General features: G+C 37.3%; 1 protein-coding gene across 4 annotated transcripts in view; it reads left to right on the top strand.

Annotated features, from left to right (window-relative positions):
* RFC1 (replication factor C subunit 1) overlaps nt 1–22,961 on the top strand; it is a 121,476-nt gene that overhangs the window by 30,163 nt on the left and 68,352 nt on the right. For all 4 annotated transcript variants that reach the window (XM_003411302.4, XM_010591419.3, XM_023549800.2 and 1 more), the window contains exons 2-4: nt 1,322–1,450; nt 6,550–6,625; nt 8,371–8,493. In XM_003411302.4, the coding sequence (XP_003411350.1) occupies nt 1,322–1,450; nt 6,550–6,625; nt 8,371–8,493 (328 nt within the window). The remainder of the gene's footprint in view (nt 1–1,321; nt 1,451–6,549; nt 6,626–8,370; nt 8,494–22,961) is intronic.

Genomic DNA, 22,961 nt, shown 5'->3' on the forward strand with positions numbered 1-22,961 from the left:
TTTTCTTAATACTTTACAGATTACTTTTACTGGGGTTTTCCTCAGTACCATAAAGAGGTAGGTTGGAGCAGGTAGAAAGGATTGAAAACTCAGGATCATAACCATCAAGGATAGGGAGAGGGAAAGTGGTACAGTTGGCTCTTGAATTGAGTTCTTTGGAATTCAGATCCTCAATATTTCTTATTGTTCTGTGCTCTTCATACCCTTTTCTGTGAGCGGAGATAATTGTAAAGAAGATATTTCAGTGATATGAAGGGACAATAGTTCAGAAATGAGGGAAAGGCAAGCCTTACCGACCCAGAATTATGACAGATGCATAATTAGTTCTCATGAGGTGTGGATGTTTTTAGTCCCACTTTACCAGTGAGAAAGGAGATGCAGATGAATTACCTGCCGAAGGTTACACAGGAAACCCTGGTGGCACAGTGGTTAAGAGCTATGGCTGCTAATCAAAAGGTCGGCAGTTCAAATCCACCAGGTGCTCTTTGGAAACCCTATGGGGTAGTTCTGCTCTGTCCTGTAGGGTTGCTATGAGTCAGAATTGACTTCACTGCAGTGGGTTTTAAGGCCACACAGGTGGAAAGCACTAGAGCAGACCTTCAAGCCAAGGCTCTCTTCTCTTAGTTTCTTCCCTTCCCTCTATACCATGGTTTCTTCAAAACCAAGTTCTAAAAGGATAGAGGAGAATATGAAAAGTGACGGTTGTAATTGCAGAGTTACAGTGTAAATGTTTCAGTTTGATTAATTTGAATTCCTAGTTTAACAGGGGGAGAGGTAGAGCAATTGAAGAGAATATTATAATAAGCATAAAATTTTTTTCTTCAGAATTTGGAAAAATTATATAAAGAAAAACAATTTTGAAGTTATTAAGGCCTTAAATGGTTAGGTAGTGAATTATTCTCTCAAATTTCTCTCATTGGCAAGGATTATATTCTTCAACTCTGCCTTCTCCCCCACTGTGCCTCAGATGATAGGGTGTGTATGTGCATGTATGATAAATAAATACCTGTTACTTGTTTCTCTCATTAACAAAATTTCATGTACTTCTGCCCAGAATTTTTGGCCAAATTCTCAGAATTAATATTACTTTTTACTTAGGCAAATTATTTTTAACCCAGGTAGTTTTGTCGGTTACCTTTTGTGTATAAAGAGAATACTACTTTAAAAATGCTGCTGCACACATGGAACTGTTTTGCTGTGGAGAAATTTCTCAGGGTAATGGAGGTAACTTGTGTGGATGTGAACGTTACCCTCTTTGCAGTTTGAAACTAGAATTTTGTGCAGTCAGTGTTTATTTATGGATTTTCTTTTTTGTTTTCAGGACATTCGGAAATTCTTTGGGGTTATACCAAGTGGAAAGAAACTTGTAAATGAAATAGTAAAGAAGAATGAGAAAACAAAGCCCACTGAAGAAACTTTAAAAGCAAAGAAAGGAGTAAAGGAAATCAAGGTCAGTTTTCCAAACACAATTTTGAATTGTTTGAAAGGTTAAAAAAACTGAATTTCTAAATTTGATGTGTCAGGAGCCTCTAGTTAATACAGATTTCAGCTCACTTAGCACAGGGGGATAAAAAAGTAAAAAGTTACTACTGTTTCTCATTAATACAGCTTGCTACATTCATAGCTTGGTGTTTTCCTTTGTAGAGGTGGAATCCTTTTTAGTTGTTAAAACTTTGTATTTTAAGACTAAGGCTTGTTCATAGAGGCACAAGCTCCTAGCCTCAGGTAAATGGTGCTGGACTTCTTGTAAGGAGAGGGTAGGCTTTGGAAGAAAGCTTTATTCTTTTCCCTGTCCTCTTTGGGCCTCAGAGGGGTTAAGAAGTAATGTTACTATAGAAAGCAAGCAACGGAGACAGTAGTGTGTTTGAGTTAATATTGTTCTACTTCACGTAAACTGTATAGGTCCATATACCACCACCCCATCCTTTATGCTCCAGTTGTATCGCGTCTACATATGTTAATACTCCACACTTCAGTGTAATAGTTTGTGTTTTAAATAGACGTCTGTGTTTTAAAGAAATTAAGAAGAAAATGTAGTCATGTGTCGCTTAATGTCCATGATGTGTTCTGTGAAATAGAATGTTTTGTGATTTGGACGTTGTGTAAACACCTGGGTGTTGGAACACCAGAGTGTGGGGTTCCTGGGCACATGGGCCCAGGAACTGATATGCAGTGTGTGACCCAGGCATCTCCTGCTGCGGACGCCGCAGGTGAGTGCGTGGCTGGGCCCTGCCCTGCGTGTGGCCGGCCCTGCCCTGCGTGTGGCCGGCCCTGCCCTGTGTGTGGCCCTGTGGCCCCATGAAGGTCATGGCAGAGAGGCTTTAGGCACAGGCCGGGGCAGCAGGGGAGCAGTCTTGATGACCCTCTTCCTGGCTGGGCCCTACAATATTTGCCGACCATGGGTGCTCAGGAGAAGGATCAGGTGCCCACTCCTCTCAGTGGCAGGGGTGCCAGTCCCTGTGGGTGGGAGGTAGTGGGGTGGGATTGCTACCAGGTTGAGTTGTGGGCATTCTCTGGGGAGTGCATGTGCTGGACCACAGATGTATATGCAGTTGGATGTTTCCTGAACAGACGTTATGAGGCGCATGACTATAGTGTGCTTTTATATTTACCTACATATTTGTCATTTTTGATGCTCTTCATTTCTTACTGAAGATCTGACTCCACCTAATATTTTCTTTCAACCTGAAGAACTTTCTTTAGCATTTCTTATACTGTAGATCTTTTGGTCATGAATATTGTTTATCTGTGGTATTGACGAAGAATATTGACCACACCGTGGACTGCCAAAAGAATGAACAAATCTGTCTTGTTCAGCCAGAACACTCCTTAGAAACAAGGATGGTGAGACTATGTCTTACATACTTTGGACGTGTTGTCAGGAGGGACCAGTCCCTGGAGAAGGACATCATGCTTGGTAAAGTAGAGGGTCAGCAAAAAAGAGAAAGACCCTCAATGAGATGGATTGACACAGTGGCTGCAACAATGTGCTCAAGCATAACAATGATTGTGAGAATGGCACAGGACCCAGCAGTGTTTCATTCTATTGTACATAGGGTCACTGTGAGTCGGAACCAACTCGACGGCACCTAACAACAACAGCAAAAAGTCTTTATTTTGTCTTCATTCTTAAAGGATATTCTTGCTGGATATGGAACTTTGGGTTGAGAGTTTTTATTTCAGCACTTTAAGAACGTTCCACTGTCTTTTGGCTTCCATCTTTCTGATGAGATGTTAGCAGTCATTTTTATTGTTTTCCCTTGTAATGGGTTTTTCTAATGCTGCTTAAAGATTTTCTCTGTATATTTGGTTTTCAGCAGTTTGTCTGTGGTGTGCTTGGGTGTGGTTTTCATTGTGTTCATCCTGTTTAAGGTTTCTGAGCTTATTGAATCTGAATTTACGTCATTCATCAAATTTGGAAATCTTTTGATATTACTTCTTCAAATATTTTTTACTGCCCCATTCTCTCTGTCCTCTCCTTCTGGGATTCCAGTTTACATATATGCTTGAATTTTGATCATGTCTCACAGATCACTGAAGCTCATTCATTTTCATCGATGTTTTTCTTTATACTTCAGATCGAATAATTTCTATTTTTCTATCTTCAAGTTCATTGACTTTTCTGTCATCTCCAGTTTGCTGTTAAGCCTATCTAGTGAATTTCTAAATTTCAGATATTGTATTTTTCAATTCTAAGATTTTCATTTGGTTCTCTTTCGTAATTTGTTTCCTTCATATACTTCAGCATAGCTGTAATAAAAACAAACAAACAAATCCGTTGCCGTTGAGTTGATTCTGACTCATAGCGACCCTATAGGAGAGAGCAGAACTGCCCCATAGGGTTTCCGAGGAGCAGCTGGTAGATTGAAACTTGAAACCTTTTGGTTAGCAACCATAGCTCTTAAGCACTGTGCCATCAGGGCTCTGTAGTTAAAACAGCTGCTCTTATAACTATATATTATATGGGTAGTATTTTTTATATATATATATATATACACACACACATATATATAAAACCAAACCCAGTGCCATTGAGTTGATTCAACTCATAGCAGCACTATAGGACAGAGTAGAACTGCCCCGTAGAGTTTCCAAGGAGCGCTTGGTGGATTCAAACTGCCAACCCTTTGGTTAGCAGCCATAACACTTAACCACTATGCCATCAGGGTTTCTCTCTCTCTCTCTCTCTCTATATATATATAAATAGCTGCTTTAAAATTCTTGTGTGTGCTAATTATAATATCTGGGTTATATCAGGGTTCGTTTCCATTGAGTGCCTTTTCTCTTGAGTCTGCGGGCCACATTTTCACTTTGTACGTTTTATTTTGAGTTTATCTTGGACGTTGTGAATGATAAGTGGAGGGACTTTGGATTCTGTTATATACCACCAAAGAGCATTGATTCTTTTGGTTTGGCAGGCAGTTAACGTGGCTGAACTCAAATTCTAAATTCTTGATAGACAGTATTAAGAATTGAATTGTTTCCCAAAAAGATATGTTGAAATCCTAACCGCTGGCACCTGTGAATGTGACTATTTTTGGAAATAAGGTCTTTGATGATGTTCTCACTTAAGCTAACATGAGATCATATTGGACTAGGATGGGTGTAATTCAATCTGAGTGGTGTCCTTATAAAAGAGGAAAAAATACACAGAGACAGAGAAAAACAAAATATGATGCTGGAGTTATGCTGCAGCTCCAATCCAAGGCATACCTGAGGGTACCAGAAGCTAGGAGAGACAAGAAAAGATGTGTCCTAGAGCCTTTGGAGAGAGCATGGCCCTACTGACAACCTGAATTCGGAATTCTAGCCTTCAGAACTGCGAGACAGTAAATTTCTGTTGTTTAAAGCCACCCATCTTGTGGCTGATTTAAACATAGCAACAATTGTTAGGATGGCTCAGGATTGGGCAGTGTTTTGTTCTGTTGTGCATAGGGTGCTATGAGTCGGAATCAACTCAGTCACACCTAACAATGACAATGCAGCACCTTGTGATACTTTGTTATGGCATTCCTGGAAACTAATACAGGCAGAAATTGAAATTTTGTTCAACTGTTTTAACATTAGTCAAACACTTAGAGTTATTTTGTGCCTACACAGATGTGACCAAAGTTTATACGCATAATTTGGGCCCCCCTGTGGCTCTCTCCCTTCTGGGATATCCTTTTCGCTTTTGAGTTGTTGTGGTTGTTCTAGGTCCCATTTTATTTTATTTTTTAAATAATTTATTTTCGTTTTGTTCAGAATATACACAGCAAAATGTACACCAATGCAACAGTTTTTGCATGTACATTTTAGTGACATTGATTACAGTATTTGAGTTATGTCATCATTTTCACCCTGCTTTTTTGAGTTGTTCTTCCCCTATTAATATAAACTCACTGTCTCCTAAGCTTCATATTTAATCTTTAGTGTTGCTGATCGGTTTGATCCCGTATAGATAGATGTAAAAAGCATAATGCTCAAGGCAGACATTGTTTACTAGTTAAGTTAAACTGTTGTTTGGCTATAAGAAGACTTTAGAGAATATATTTGGTTTAAGTTTTTAAAGATTATCTGAGGGCAGTAGTTTTGGGAGTTCTTGCAGCCTCCATGGCTCCAGAAGGTCAGGATTCCATGAGAATTTGAAATTCTGTTCTGCCCTTTCCCCTTTTTGATCAGGATTCTTTCATAGGATCTTTGATCAAAATATTCAGTAATGGTAGCTGGGTACCATCCAATTCTTCTGGTCTCATGGCAAAGGAAACAGGCTGTTCACGGAGGAGTTAGCCACACATTCCATTTCCTCCTATTCCTGACCTCCTTTCTTGGTTGCTAGAGGTGAATAGAGTTGCCCCATTTTCTTGCAAGCGAGTTGACTCTTATATTTTTAGAGTTTTACTGTAATGGATAGAGATATATTTCTGTATTGTAATTGATTACAATTGCCTTTTGGCTGTTTGATTTCTTGTTGCTTTTTGGGAAAGTTTGAATATGTTAAAAATGTGATGTATAACTAGGAGACATAAACAATACCTTTTTCCTTGGCTTTGTTTAGTTTTCCAATAGGTATGGCTAGTGATGGGCCCAAAACACCTTAGCTTTTATTTTTGTCTCTAATTCTCATTTTCAGGAAGCACTTGCCTTGTAGTATCTGACATTCTTTTACTCTTTGTTATACATAGGTCAGTGTTGAAAGTGGAGCTGAACAATAATATAGCTTTTTCTGTAATTCTTTCTTCTTCATTCTGATGTAATTATGGTCTAGCCTATTCTTAGCCTAATCAAGAAATTACTGACATTTTGGGCTAGATAATTCTTTGTCTTGGAGGACTGTCTTGTGCTTTGTAGGGTGTTTGGTATCATTCCTGGTCCCTAACCATTAGATGCCAGTAACATTTCCTTCCTCCCTGTAATTGTTACAACCAAAAATGTCTCTAGACATCGACAAATGTCTCCTGGGGTTCAAAATTGCCCCTGGTTGGAAACCACTGAGATAAGTCCAGTGAGGAATAATAGGGTAAGTTATATAGGCTTCTTGGTGTCCTAATTACACTGTGATATTTATAGGTAAATAGTTCTTGCAAAGATGATGACTTCAAACAGAAACCACCAAACAAGAAAAAGAGGATCATCTACGATTCAGGTAATATTTCCTCTGAGGAGCTTTAAAGTCGTAAAATTATTTTCTATTCCTTAGAACATTGTTTTCCAAACTGTTGTGGATATGATGTTAATATGTGCTTTGAAAAAAAAACTTTATGCTGAAAGTTTAAAAAATTTTTATTTTACTACTGGAAACCCTGATGGTATAGTGGTTAAGTGCTATGGCTGCTAACCAAAGGGATGGCAGTTTGAATCCACCAGGCACTCCTTGGAAACTCTACGGGGCAGTTCTCCACTGTCCTATAGGGTCGCTATGAGTCAGAATCCACTCGACGGCACTGGGTTGGGTAGAACTTATCAGAGCCTAAAATACCTTAATGTATTAAAGATTTGTTTAGAGAGATAATGTAACATGTCTCAAACTTTTGAATATGTCGGATCTGTCTTTTAAAATATTCCTGCTAGGTTCTGTTCCAGCTATGTTTCTGGGAAAGTAAATTGAATAATGCCTTAGAATATTGCTTTTAAAACAGACATCTAAAGTTTTATTTTTGTGCTTGATTGAAAGATTTGGCTTTTTTTTTGTTGCATTTAAAAAGGTATTAACATAATTTAAAGACATTTTTGAATATATCTTTAAGATAGGAAACAACGGTTTTTGTTCATGTCTTTTAGGGCATGTTAAAATAATGGTAGAACTCAAAGTTTGAGTGTTTTTGTAGGGAGGATCCATCCGTTGTGAACTCTATGGATTGTCAAGATTTTGACAGTGATAGCAAAGGTTCTGATTCAATTTAAAAAGTATTTGAGTGTTTACTGTGTGCCTTTTATTGCTCTGTACTGTAAGGAATTTTAAAGAGGTACATGTCCTGCTTCCTAGAGTTTCCATCTTTCGAGAAACTCTGGACATTTAATTTAGAACAGTATGAGACAGGATTTGTAAATGCATGTGCAGGGGAAGAGGAAGGGCGCTGAAGTTTATGGAACACCTATCTTGCACCAGGTACTATGCCAGGTGCTTACACTTTGTCCTGATATATATATAAGTGCTCTTGGCAATTAGGCTGTGGTGGGTAGAATAATGGCCCTCAAAGATGTCCATGCCCCAATTCCTGAAACCAGTGACTATGTTAGATTACATGGCAAAGAGGGATTAACGTTGCATGTGGAATTAAGGTCACTATGAGTCGGAATAGACTCAATGGCACTGGGTTTTCTGGGTTTAATCAGACCTTAAAATAGGGAAATAATCCTGGATTATCCGGATGGACCCAGTGTAATCACAGGAGTCCTTAAAAGTGAATGAGGGAGGCAGAAGAAAAGAGAATGAAAATGGGAGAAGGTGTGACAAAGCGGAGAGATGGCAGCATGAGAAACACTAGGCCTGATGTTGCTAGCTTTGAAGATGGAGAAAGGGGGCCATGAGCGACGGAATGCTGACAACCTCTAGAAACTGGAAAAAGCAAGGAAATGGATTCTCCCGTAGAGTATCCAGAAGGGGCAGCCCTGCCGAAACCTTGACTTTAGCCTAGTGAGACCTGTGTCGGGCATCTAAAATAATACATCTGTGTTGTTTTAAGCGACTCAGTTTGAGGTGATTTGTTACAGCAGCAAAAGAAAACTAACACATAGGCTTCATAGTGAGTAGAAGTAACCTGCAAAATTCTTGAAAGAGGTGGGACTTGAAAAGGACCTTGAGGAATTGTTCACAAAGCCTACTTTAAAAACACACTATACTATAGTATTTCTTTTCAAAGTTTTGTCTTATTTTCGTCTCACATACAGATTCAGAATCAGAGGAGAGAGTGCAGGTTAAAAATGCCAAAAAGCAACCAGAAAAAATGACAATGTCTTCTAAACCTGGTAAAATTCTACGAAAGGATCCTGTTTCATACATTTCAGAAACAGGTAAGCATACTGAATATGTTTAGTTTTTTAAAGAGATGCAGTGTGTGTTACATTCTTGAGTATCTCATTGTTGTCTACTTCCTTTTCTTTGAATTGAATTTTTATTGCCTTTTTTGCTTTGTTGAATTTGTCAGGGGAAGGCTGTAATCATCTTTGGGATTTTCTGTGGGTTAAACCCAAACCCATTGCTGTCGAGTCAATTCCGACTCATAGCGACCCTATAGGACAGAGTAGAACTGCCCCATAGAGTTTCTAAGGAGCACCTGGTGGATTCGAACTGCCGACCTTTTGGTTAACAGCTGTAGCTCTTAACCATTATGCCACCAGGTTTCCTTCTGTGGGTTAAGGGCCAGCTAATTACAGGGGAATTGGCCCTTGGAATTTTAAGTGTGGTGGTTCAAACCCGCTAGCTGCTCCATGGGAGAAAGATGTGGAGGTCTGCTTCCGTAAAGATTACAGCCTTGGAAACCCAATGAGGCAGTTCTGTAGTAGTGCTATGAGTTGAAATTGACTCGACAGCAATGAGTTTTTTTTGGTATTGGATCATATAAGTTGAAGTTCTATCTTCAATCATAGATTAAAATATTATTGGGTTGCTTTAGAACTTTAAAAAAAATTAATAGTCTATTTCTTAGAGCAGTTGTAGGTTTACAGGAAAACTGCACAAAGTGTAGAGTTCTGTTTTTACCCCCTCCTCCCATTTCTCCTATTATTAATATCTTACAGTAGTGTGGAAACCCTGGTGGTATAGTTGTTAAGTGCTATGGTTCCTAACCAAAGGGTCGGCAGTTCGAATCCCCCAGGTGCTCCTTGGAAACTCTATGGGGCAGTTCTACTCTGTCCTGTAGGGTCGCTATGAGTCAGAATTGACTCCATAGCACTGGGTTTGGTTTTTTGTTTTTTTATATTAGTGTTGTACATTTGTTATAATTGATGAACCAATACTGATACATTTTTGTTAAAATTTTTTTTTTTTTTTTTTAAAGTCCATAGTTTACATTGGAGTTCATTCTTTGTGCTGTATGGTTCTGTGGACTTTGAGAAATGCGTAACGTCACGTATCTACCATTTCAATATCGTACAGAAGAGTTTAATTGCACTAAAAATCCCTCGTGCTCCCCCTATTCATCTTTCTCTCTCCCTCTGCACATCTGGCAACCACTGATCTTTTTATTGTCTCTCTTGTTTTGCCTTTTCCAGAATGTCATCTAGCTGGAGTCATACAGTATGTAGCTCTTTCAGACTGGTTTGCAGTATTTTTTAATTAGAATTTTTTTTCATGAGTAATCCATCATTGGTCTTATCCAACTTTAAAAATTTTGTCACTCTGGTCATTGTCAACTGCATAGGGCAATTATCCAAAACTTGAATTTCTTTCTTTTTTTTTTTTTTAAGCAAGAGCTTCTTTTGGTTTTTAATCCTGGCTGCTCATTGGAATCACCCAGGGAGCTTTTAAAATTCTAATGCAGCTGGGGTGGAAAACTCCCACACAAAGAGTAGGAAGGGATTTCATTTGTTCACTGAGCTTAAACTGCTGCTTACGCAAGTCTTTTGCTTCTTGTTAGTAATTGTTCCGTAAAAATAAATAAATAAATAATAATTTTTTTTTTTCCTTCTTAAAGTCTGTATTTCTTTTTTTTCTCTTGAATTTGATGGCATTCAGATTTTATCTTCTCTCTATTTGGTTTTGTTTCATTAAAGGCTTTATTTTTCCTTCCTAAAGTTTTGTTACAATTTGTAATCTTTCCATACAGCATTGATGTTCAATAGCTTTTTTTTTTTAATTTTTCTGTGGTGAAATGTATATAGCAAAACATTTGCCATTTTAACCATTTTTACATGTACAATTTAGTGATATTAATTATATAGGACTTTAATATGTAAGTTTTTTTTTTAATCTTGCATGCTAAAGTAATAATCTAAGTATATGATAATTCCTTATGTTTGTCACAGACGTAACCTGATTCTCTGTATTCTCTGGTGACACTGAAGATTTTAGCATTGGCTTTTTTAAAAAGATTTTTTGTTTGTTTGTTTCATTCAGCCATGCTATCTGTGGTCTCATGTATTTATCCATATTATTGTGGATAATTGGAGAGTTGATATTATTAGCATGCTTAAGATTTTTTCTTTTTAAATAATAGCTTTATTGAGATACAGTTCAGCTCTAATGAGGAGCCCTGGTGGTGCAGTGGTTAAAAGCTCGGTTGCTTACCAAAAGGTCGGCAGTTTAAATCCACCAGCCGCACCCTGGAAACCCTATGAGACAGTTCTGCTCTGTCCTATAGGGTTGCTATGAGTCGGAATCGACTCAGAGGGAATCGGTTTGGTTTAATGTTTTAATGTTATTTGCAGGTAAAGGCCAACGTTTCTGGAAATAGGAATAACAATAAAGTTTGCTTGCCTGTATGGGCTTTATTTGATGGTAAGAAGGCACCATGGTAGATAAAGTGGTCAGTCAGTAGGGAATGAAACAGGAAAGAAAGTCCTTGTAGAGGGAACCTGGAACTGGAAGATTCCCTGGCTGGAGGTGCATCATCGTTTCTTAGCAGCTGTGTGACTTTGGGCTACAGCTCAGTAAGTCTGTCTCTTTTTCTATAAAGCAGGACTATTAATTGCATAGGCTTATTGGGAAGATGCATATGAAAGGACCAGACCCAGTGCCTAGCACAGAAATTAATAAGATGCTTATGAAAGGACCAGACCCAGTGCCTAGCACAGAAATTAATAGGCAGTCAAAAGGAAAACAAAACAAAACAAAAAAACCAAAAGAATCCCACAGGTGAGCTTTCTAGACGATGTTTATTTAATAAAGTTGTTCAAAATGAGGAGATCCAAAATATAAGTGACATAAACATATTTTCTGTAAAATTTGTGGGAAAGCTGAGATGTTTCTTTATTATGGCAGTTGGGAGGTGATTCTTTTAACCTTTTTGGTCGATTACTGAGTATCTGCTCAGACACATTGTACAAATGAACTTTTTCATTAAGAGGCCTCCCTCTTAGATCTGGGTGCCTTTGCAAAGTTTTGAATATGTGGGAGGGGTAGTAAAAAACAGTATGGTGATAGATTTGTAATATAACGAAAGGTGGTGTAATCAAACTTTCCAATGGAATAGAAAAAACAAACCCTGGAAACGTCCAAGTTAGTGTGCAGTCCTATGGCCTTCAGCTGTGGGTCAAGGCCATTGTTATCTTGTGATTTTAGGTACACAGCAGGGTCAGACAGTTTAAGCTGTGGTCACAGATTTTCTTTAACATGGGACTGTTTATTTCAGATCAGGAATTTTTGAATGTTATTTTCTGAAGAGATGTCCAGCTTTTTATCTGAAAATTTTATGAACATTAGGCGGTGTTTGGGTCATGCTGCCGATGGTATGCACATGTGAAAGTGGACATTGTCACCTTGTTTTAGCGAAAAATCTGGAGATACAGTGTGCCCATCTAATACATGTTCAGTATGACACAGTATTCTATTTTTTCTTAGGATTGAATATAGGAAGGAAATGAGCTCTTTTCTTGCCTGTTTTATCTTTTCACATTCCTATAGTCTTTGAAATGATATTTTAAATAAGTTTGAGGAAGATAAATCTTTTTCCTTCCTTCTACAAAAAATAAACTGTTAAAAAAAAGTTTACAATAAAATCAACATAATAAAATCAGAAATAATAAAGAGTTTCAGAAAAAGAAAAGTATATCTTCCTTGAAATTAATACACTCACTGGAAAATACTTGACCTTAAAAATTTTTTTTTTATGACTCTACTTTTTTTTTTAAGCTAAAACTATATTTTTGTATACAGGGCCATGAGTATTTTCTTTTTACAAATATAAGGTTAAAATATTTGTGGTAATAATACTTAATAAAAATCATAACCTAAAATTGTATCTTTTATTTGGAGATTGGGAGTGTCTTGGTAGAAAAGTATTGTATGACATGATTCAGTTTTAAAAACTTGTTAGTATCAAAAGAAACAATTTTGCTTCATTATTCCATATTTTATCGTTTATTTTATGCTTATCTTCTGCATTTTGCTATAGAAAACCAGCCTTTGGTTTCTGTTGGTATTTTTGTTACAGTATAGCATTTATATTTTTAAGAGCCTGAACCTCTTGGGTCAGACTGCCTGAGTTAAATCTTTACTTACGTCTTTTGTGTCTTAATTTTCTCGTATGTAAAATGTGGGACTATTACTGGTATCTTCATTAGAGGGCATTGTGAGGATCAAGTGAGATAATGTTTGAAAAGCACTTAATATCGGGTCTGGCACATAGTAAATGTTCAGTAAGTATTAACTTATTATTATTGTATGCTTAGATCTGCTCTTAAAGACTATGCTAAAGACATTTTGCTTTTGCTCAAGTCCTTAGAGCTTTCTGTTGACTACTATGTAATTGTGCTACAGAAATTTAAAAATTGCATTTGACCCACTTATGTTATAGCTGTAAACCCCTGTTGCCAACAAGTTGATTCTGACTTATAGCGACCCTATAGGACAAAGTAGGAGCCCTGGTGGCTTAGTGGTTAACAACTCGGCTGCTAACCAAAAGGTCAGCAGTTCAAATCCACCAGCCACTCCTTGGAAACCCTGTGGGGCAGTTATCCTCTGCGCTATAGGGTTGCTGTGAGTCGGAACTCGACAGCACTTAACAACAACATTACAGCTGTACGCAGTCCAATATGGTAGCGACTAGCCACATGTGGTCATTGAGTGTTTGAAATGTAGATAACTGGAATGTATACTGTTGTAACTATACACAGGAAACCCCGGTGGCGTAGTGGTTAAGTGCCACGGCTGCTAACCAAAAAGTTGGCAGTTCAGATCCACCAGGTGCTCCTTGAAAACTCGATGGGGCAGTTCTACTCTTTCCTATAAGGTTGCTATGAGCCGGAATCAATTCAGTGGTAATGGGTTTGGTTTTTTTGTTTGAACTATATAGACTGAATTCTAATTATTTATACAAAAAAAGAATGTGAGCTATCTCATTAACAATTTTTTAATATTGATTATATGTTGAAATGATAATATTTTGGGTATATTACCTTAGATGAAATATATTGTTAAAATTAATTTAATCTGTTTCATTTTACTTTTTTTAATGTGGCTGCTAGAAAATGTGGCTCACATTTATTCTGTCGCACAGGGCTGTTACAGACAATGGGAAAAGGATTTAGGGAATAACCTAGGTTTCTACTATTTTATTTATATTTTTATATACATCTTTAGCTATATTATTATATAGTTCTTTAGACTTACCATTTAGCTCCATGACAACTATTTTTCATAAACGTTTTGTTTGATTAAATGTTTTATTAGTATTTATTGATTTTTAAGTAATCTAACCACATTAATCTCCCAATTTACAGGACAGGGAAAAAAATTGCTTTTAAATACCTGTATAGCTAACTATTGACTCTAGTAAAATGTTCCTGTAGGTTGGTAAAAACCCAAATACTTGCTGTACTGGCTAAACATATTTACTTTTAGCTGTTTAATGAAATGAGAGACCTTGAGTTTTGTTTGGCAAAGATGACCTTTTATTGTGCTGTTTCATCAGGGGCTGCTGTTTGATTGAAAATGGTGGGTGTTTTCCATGTTTTGAGGATAGTTTATTGGTAATTTTAATCGAGCATGTAATTCCAGAAGCAGTTAATGCTCTTGAAGCTATGATTATGGGTATTCAATGGGGAAAAAATTGAAGGATGTTGTGTTCTTTAGGTTATCCTGTAATATCAGTGACTTGTGACCGGGGAAAATAGAAGCAAAAACCTTACTGGGAATGTATGTGTAACATTCTCTGTGTTGTGTCTTATAGAGACATAAAGTTTGTGTATCAGACAAATAGGAATGGATTCTGCATAGAGTAAAGAGCTTTTCTTAGACGTCTTTAGGGAAATGATTGAGGCATAAAATTTCTTTCAAGTGAGAGGCAACTAAGAATTGTGTATTATTTCTTTGATTATACTTTTTCAAAAATTTATATTGATTTGTACACTTAGAATGGAACAAATTAAACTTAGAATTTTAGGAGGAAGGGGGCAGTATTTAGATTAACACTATTTTAAATTACCTAAGTAACACATTGGAAACCCTGGTGGCGTAGTGGTTAAGTGCTACGGCTGCTAACCAAAGCTTGGCAGTTCGAATCCTCCCGTGGCTCCTTGGAAACTCTATGGGGCAGTTCTACTCTGTCCTGTAGGGTCGCTATGAGTCGGAATCTACTCGACGGCAGTGGGTTTGGTTTTGGTTTTTGGAAGTAACACATTAATACATTCTCACTGAAAAATAATTAAACAGTTCACATAAAAATGTCCCATTCCGTTATCCAATCCTTTTTTCCTTACGTAACTCTCTCTCTACGTATTTAAATAATATTGTAAATTTCTGCAACTTGCTTTTTAATAACAATGCCTTAGTTCACCCTTCTTTCCTCTTTTTCCTTCCCTCGCTTTCTTGTCACATAGAAATATCTCTAGCTTATCCTTTTAAACTTCTTTAAAAAATTAGTTTAATAATCTGGATTTAATTTTTCTCATTCTCTTTATTTTTAGATGTTGGATATTGGATTATTTATACTTCATTGCAACATAATATATTTAACTGTCAGTAAATTGGTATTTCCCAATAAAGAATATGATCACATAAAAGGGAATAGTATTTCCTGAGATTAAGTGACAGTCATTTTAAGAATATAGCTTATCTACTTGTATTATGGAGAATGGAGTCCCTGGGTGGTGTAAACGGTTATTGTGCTTGGCTGTTAACCAAAAGGTTGACCGTTTGAATTTACCCAGAGGTGCCTTGGAATAAAGGCTTGGTGATCTACTTCCAAAAAATCATCGAAAACTCTACAGAGTACAGTTCTACTGTGACATGCGTGAGGTCACCAAGAGTTGGAATCGATGGCAGCTGGTTTGGTTTATTTATTATGGAGAAATAGAACGGGACACCCATCTCCTGCTTCTGGGCACAGTGCTTTTCCGAGGTGGTTTTTTTTTTTTTTTTTTTGGTTCCTTTAGTATTTACCTTTTTTAAGACTTTTTTTTTTTTTTAAAAAAAAACATATGGTACTGTTAAGTCAGCTCTTTCTTTTCCAGTTCTCAGATGTGGAAAAGAGACTTTACCTTTACCCCTGTTAAATTTCTTTCTGAAACAAACAACAAATCTCACTATTACGATTTTATCTAGTTAGGTTCCAGGTGGTCCAGATCTTTTGTTTCAGGATTCTGTCATCTGTTTATTTATTTTTTTTTAATTTAAATTTGAATACTTTTATTTAACAATGTTGCTTATTGGTCTAGTTGTGAGAATTATGACTGGAGAAATAACCAATGTCATGATAAATGGAATAAGAAGTGTTGTCAATTATTTCATTCTACTGGGATCATGGAAGCAGCAGACAAGAAACCAAATGATGTATCACATTGGGCAAGTCTGCTGCAAAAGACTTCTTTAAAGTTTTAAAAACTAAAATGTTGCTTTGATGACTAAGGTGTGCCTGACCCAAGCCATGGTCTTATCAGTCACTTCATATGCTTGTGAAAGTTGAATAGGAAGGAAGAGAGAAGAAAAATTGATGTGTACAGACTATGGTGTCAGTGAAAAATATTGAAATATGCTCTGGACTGCCAAAAGAATGAATGAACAGTCTTAGAGGAAAAACAGTGAAATCTGTGAGAGCTGGAACTCAATGAGACTGCCTCATTTTTCCAGGTTTGGGAAGTTTTCTGCCTTTGACAAGGTGCAGTCTTACTACTTTTCTGTTCTATTAGTGGAAAATATTTGAGTTTTCCTTCTCTGACAGGTTTTCACCTTATACCAGTTCTAGCTTTTGCAGGTTTTGCTGTATAACTAAAATGTTCCTTAGAAGCAAGGATGGCTTACTTCAGACATGTCATCAGGAAAGACATTATACTTGGTAAAGTAGAAGGCCAATGAAAACAAGGGGATCCATCAGTGAGATGGATTGACACAGTAGCTGAAACAATGGACTCAAACATAGCAACGATTGTGAAGATGGTACAGGCCCGGGCAAAGTTTTGTTCTGTTGTGCGTAAGGTTGCCATGAGTCGGAGTGGATTCCATGGCAACTAACAACAGTTTAAAATATTAAATCTCCACTAATGTATTTATTCAGCAAACATGGCAGTGTGTTTACTGTATTTGCATAACTGTATGGGGGGGATGGGACAATCAATGAAGTAGATAAAAGAATAAAGTTTAGTTCTGCTTTTAAGGGCTTAAATATTTGGAAGATAAGGCTTTTAAATAAAAAGTATAATGCAAGGAAAAAGTTAACATATCTTCTAAAGATAGGCATGGAAGAGGTAACTCTCATTTTGGAAGTTCTGGAAATAATTTCCTGGAGGAGATGGAAATATGAGATAAATGTGAAAAGTTTAGATAAGATTTTTTTTTTTAATATTATTTTATTATGTTTTAGATGAAAGTTTACACAGCACATTAGGTTCCCATTTAACAATTTTTATACAAGTTGTTCCCTGGTACTGGTTACAGTTCTTACAGTGTGTCACCGTAGCCATACTGTTTATTCTTTTTCCATTGATCTAGCTTCCCTTCCCCTCCTTGCCTTCTCATCTTTGCTTTAGGGTAAATGTTGACTCTCTGGTCTCATACAGTTGATTGTTTAACAGAGCGCACTGTTCACGGGTGATATTGTTTATTTTACAAGCCAATCAGTTATTTGGCTGAAAGGTGACTTACGGGGGTGGCTTCACTTCCACGTTAAAAGGGTATCTTGTCTTGAGGGTTCCTCTAGTCTATCGGTCTAGTAGGTCTGGCGTTTTTTAGGAATTTAAATTTTGTTCTGCATTTTCCTCCCATTTCGTCTGGGACCTTCGATTGTGTCCCTGGTTAGAACGCTTGCTAGCGGTAACCAGGTACCATGTAGTTCTTCTGGTTCTTCTGGTCTCATGTTAGAAGAGGCTGTGGTTTGTGTGGGTAACTTCTTCTTTGAGCGTTTGGTTTTCTTCATTCTCTTTTTATCGATATGAGTAGAGATCAATAGTTGTATCTTAGATGGCTGCCCTCTGGCTTCTAAGACCCCAGATGTTACTCTGTAAACTAAGATGTAGAACACTCTTTTTTTTTGCCTTAATTTATATTGTCGTTGAGGATATACACAGCAAGACATGCACCAAACAACAGTTTCAACATGTAAAGTTCAGTGACATTGACTACATTCTTCGAGTTGTGCAACAATTCTCACCCTCCTTTTCACAGTTGTTCCTCCCTCATTAACATGAACTCACTACTACCTGAAGTTTAGAACATTATCTTTATGAATTGTGTTATGCTCATTGATTAAGTTCTCCCCCTAGACTATGGTCCTAAGCCATTTAACCCAGTAAACCAATCCTGCATTGTTTGGATATGTCTAGGAAGCCTCCATAACTGTTCCGCCATGTGCTTTGTTATATGTATAGATACATCTGCAGCACACACAAACATGTATAGACATATGCCTACAGATACCCTGAGTATGTTGTTGTTGTTAGGTGCTGTCGAGTCAGTTCCGAGTCAGTCCCTATGCAACTTGGCGATGACAGAATGAAACACTGCCCAGCCTTGTGCCTTCCCCACAATTATCCTCATGCTTGAGCCCGTTGATGCAGCCACTGTGTCAATCCATTTCATTGAGGATCTTATTCTTTTTCACTGACCCTCTACTTTACCAAGCATGATGTCTTTCTCTAGGGACTGATACGATCACTCCTGATAACATGTCCAAAGTATGTGAGATGTAGTCTCACCATCCTTGCTTCTAAGGAGCATTCTGGTTGTACTTCTTCCAAGACAGATTTATTTGTTCCTTTGGCAGTTCATGGTATATTCAGTATTCTTTGCGAGCACCACAATTCAAAGGTGTCAGTTCTTCTTCAGTCTGACTTATTCATTGCCTAGCTTTTGCATGCAAGTGAGATGGTTGAAAACATCATGACTTGGGTCAGGTGCACCTTAGTCTTCAAGGTGACGTCTTTGCTTTTCAATGCTTTAAAGAGGTCTTTTGCAGCCGATTTGCCCAGTGCAATGTATCTTTTGATTTCTTGCCTGTTGCTTCCATGGGCATTGATGATGGATCCAAGTAAAATGAAATCCTTGACAACCTCAGTCATTTCTCATTTATCATGATGTTGCTTATTGTGTTGTGAGGATTTTTGTTTTCTTAATATTGAGGTGTAATCCATACTGAAAGCTGTAGTCTTTGATCTTCATCAGTAAGTGCTTCAAGTCCTCTTCACTTTCAGCAGGCAAGATTGTGTCATATGTGTAACACAGGTTGTTAATGAATATTCCTCCAATCCTGATGCCACATTCTTCTTCATACAGTCCAGCTGCTTGGGCTATTTGCCCAGCATACAGATTGAATAGGTATGGTGAAAGGATACAACCCTGATGCACACCTTTCCTGACTTTAAATCATACAGTGTCCCCTTGTTCTGTTTAAACGGCTGCCTCTTCATATATGTACAGGTTCCTCATGAGCATAAATAAATATTCTGCAATTCTCATTCTTTGCAGTGTTATCCATAATTTGTTATGGTCCACACAGCTGAATGCCTTTGCATAGTCATTAAAACACAGGTGGACATCTTTCTGGCATTCTCTGCTTTCAACCAGGATCCATCTGACATCAGCAATGATATCCCTTGTTCCACATCCTCTTCTGAATCTGGCTTGAATTTCTGGCAGTTCCCTGTCGATGTACTGCTGCAGCCATTTTTGAATGATTCAGCAAAATTTTATTTGTGTATGATATTAATGATATTGTTCAATAATTTCTGCTTTTGGTTGGATCACCTTTCTTTGGAACAGACATAAATATGGATCCCCTCCAGTCGGTTGGCCAGGTAGCTGTCTGTGCGTGCCAGAGAGAATCAATAGAGAAGTTTGGAAATTGGTACTGTAATTTCATAGCCAATGCTTTATTCATTATTTTCTAACTTATTACAGAAAGAGAAAATCCACTTTAAAAGTTCGAGCTGTACATTTTTACAGATTTGCGTGAAACTCATACTACTTACTCTTTCACAAAGATGAGGGTAAGCAATAGTTTGTATTTTCTTAATAACAATATCTTCTGCATAAGAATCTTTTATTTGAAACTCTTATATCCAGAGAAAAAAGCAGGGAGAATTCTACTGTATTCATGTTAAAATAAATTTTATCATATATACATAATACTGTGTATATTTTTTCAAAATACTAATTACTGGCTTCATAGAATAAAATAGCGTATTTTCTGTCTGTCTGTCTCATTTGATCTTCACAACACCTAATATTAGGGCTGACTTATTTTAAGAAGACTTATTCTCAAAAAAGCAATTTTTTTATCCAGCGTTATACATAGTTTCACTGTGAAAGAATCCAGTGGGTCTTTGGATGTTCCCCTTTCTCTTATTTTTCATATCATCTGTATTTATGTCTCTTACAGATTTGGTAGACTCATCTTTTCTGTTTCTCTCTTAATCAGCAAAATTGTTTAGCATTATTAGCACCCTGAATATAGCAGTTCAATTACTTATAAATAGCTGTTTAATTACTCATGAATCTTAGTAGTCACTCTTAGCTTGTGTTTCTCCATCTTGCCATTAAACCAGTGGCTCTCAGTTGAGCAGTTTTGCCTCCTAGTGGACATTTGGCAATATCTGGAATCATTTTTAGTTGTCACAACTGGGGGAGGGGTGTCCCATGGCTAAAGGCTGGGGATGCTGCTAAACATTCTACAGTGCATTGGAGAGCTCCCCACAACGTAGAATTATGTGGCCTAAAATGTCGGTAATGTGAAGGTTGAGAAACCCTGCCACAAGCGTGTCAGAGAAGAATTTGGTAGATATTTTGTTAAAGATTTGCAGTATTCATCTCATCTACCAGCCTGGTAACTCAGAGTAAATGAGGGCGTAGTCCGGCATCATTTATTCTCCATGAATACCTGCCAGCTTCTGTTGAATACCGTACACTCCTTTTGATCTGCTCACGATGTTATTGTACATCAGTGTCACTGAACTCTCCTGTTCTGTAGTTCTGTGGTTGGGGATCTGCCTTTCTCCTTTTGATAGTTAGGACTCTCTATCTCTTTTTTAGTCTTTAGGGACATCTGTTTTCTGTGATGTTTAGCAGTTTTATCTAAAAATCAACTTTGACTAAAACATCTTTATAAGAGTTAAATGCTTTCTTTTTCTTTTATAATTTAGTTTACTTTTTGTTGTTGAGAATATACACAGCAGAACATACATCAATTCAACAATTCCTACATGGACAATTCAGTGACATTGATTACATTCTTCAAGTTGTGCAACCATTCTTACCCTCTCTTACCAAATTGTTCCTTACCTGTTAGCATAATCTCACTGCCCCCTAAGTTTCCTATCTAATCTTTTGAGTTGCTGTTGTCAATTTGATCCCAGATAGTTCTTAAAAGTGCACAGTCCTCAAGGCAGACATTCTTTACTAGTTAAGCTAAATTATTGTTCGGTTTTAAGGAGACTATAGAGGATATTTTTGGTTTAAGGTTTAAAGATTATCTCAGGGCAGTAGTCTCAGAGGTTCATCCAGCCTCCATGGCTCTAGAAATTATGGATTCCATGGAAATTTGATATTCTATTCTATATTTAATCCCTTTTGATCAGGATTCTTCTACAGAGTCTTTGATCAAAATGTTCACTAATGGTAGCTGGGCACCATCCAGTTCTTGTCTTATGGCAATGGAGGCAGTTGTTCATGGTGGGAATTAGCTACACATTTCTATTTCTTTTTCCTATTCGTGACTCTCCTTCTTTGTCTGTTGATCCAGGAGAATAGATCATACCTTGGATGGCTGCTTGCAAGCTTTTGATACTCCGAGCACTAGGCAACAAACTAGGAGATACACTAGAGACACTAAACTTGTTACTAGGCCAATTACTAGGATGTCCCATGATACTGTGACCCTAAACTGCCAAACTAAGAAACCAAAACCCGTGAGGTGTTTGGTTGTACCTAAGCAGCTTCAGCAGCTGCTCTTTGGTTAGATGCTTTCGTATAACCTTTATTGTCTAGCTTGTTCCCTTTCATTAGTGCATATTATGAGAACTGAAAAAAATGAAGTGGTATGTGGAGAGGGAGGAGAATTGAAAAGAACACAGCAAATAATGAAGGTCTAATGATTGTTGAGGTTATGCAGCATCTTTGATAACAGACCAGACTGTTTGTTCTGGTGACATACTTTCCTGTGAGGCATTTGTGACCACATTTGAGAAGAATATGAGAATGAGAGACATAGGATTGTATTCCAGAATGTCAAGGAAGCAGGAGTATATTATGAAAATATCATTGAATACTAATAAAATAATATGCAAGTGATTCATAGATGGCTTTAATACTGAGGCCAGGATTGTTCTCTCAAGTATGAGGAAGAGGTATGTAAATGGGGATGGGAAGTTGCATTGCAGAATCACCCCGTTAGCTTTTGAAACCTGAAAACTGGACCATTCAGGCTTCCTTCTATTGCCTGTTTCATGTCTTAGAATTATAAGAAACCCTGGGTGATGTACCTGTGGTCAATTATCCAAGCTTTTTTTTTTCCTTCTGTATTCTTTTTCTGTGAGATCTAGTGGAGATGGAGGAGGGAGGAGCATGAGTAGTAAAATGCTTAACTCTCTCCTGTATATCTTTTCCCGGAAGTTGAAGGCAGCTATGACTTCTGACTTTTGTTAGGACTTACCTCCCCTTGAGTATGGACTTGGTACCTTTGATGGATAACATCACATGAGAAGCCAGTACTTTTTCTTTGCCTTTGTTATTATCTACTTCACTACCAAACCAGATGTTGCTGTTGAGTCAATTCCGAATAGACATACAAATTATAAAATAGATTTCTAACTATAACTTACTCCATTTTGATTCTAAGAGGATTCACTGGTACCAAATCTGTAGCCATCTAGTGATCTCTAGTTTCTTGAGTAATCTTGAAAGATGAGCAGTCTCAGAAGCTTTATTTGATTACATCGTGGTATATAGAATATCTGACTTACCACATAAGTGGGGCAAAGATGGTGTGAGTAGTTTCTCCTCCATTCGCTTAATTAACAAATATTTATTGAAGGCTTGGCACATGCGTGAACCCTTCTGTACTTCCAACATCAAAATAACAACTTGAGTTTTTGACCCAAGGTAGTATTGAAAAGGAACTTTATAGAAAAAGTCTATAAGTACCCAGATTCCCTTTTTAGTTTTTCACTTGTTATTGCTAAATACATTTTTTTTAATTTTTTTTATTGTACTTTAGATGAAGGTTTACAGACAAATTAGTTTCTCATCAAACAGTTAGTACATACATTGTTCTATGACATTGGTTAACAACCCCATGACATGTCAGCACTGTCCATTCTCAACCCTGGGTTCCCTATCACCAGCTTTCCTGTTCCCTCCTGCCTTCCAGTCCCTGCACCAGGGCTGGTAAGCCCCT

The sequence above is a fragment of the Loxodonta africana genome, chromosome 5, assembly GCF_030014295.1.
Source record: "Loxodonta africana isolate mLoxAfr1 chromosome 5, mLoxAfr1.hap2, whole genome shotgun sequence".
NCBI classification, from domain to species: Eukaryota; Metazoa; Chordata; class Mammalia; order Proboscidea; family Elephantidae; genus Loxodonta; species Loxodonta africana.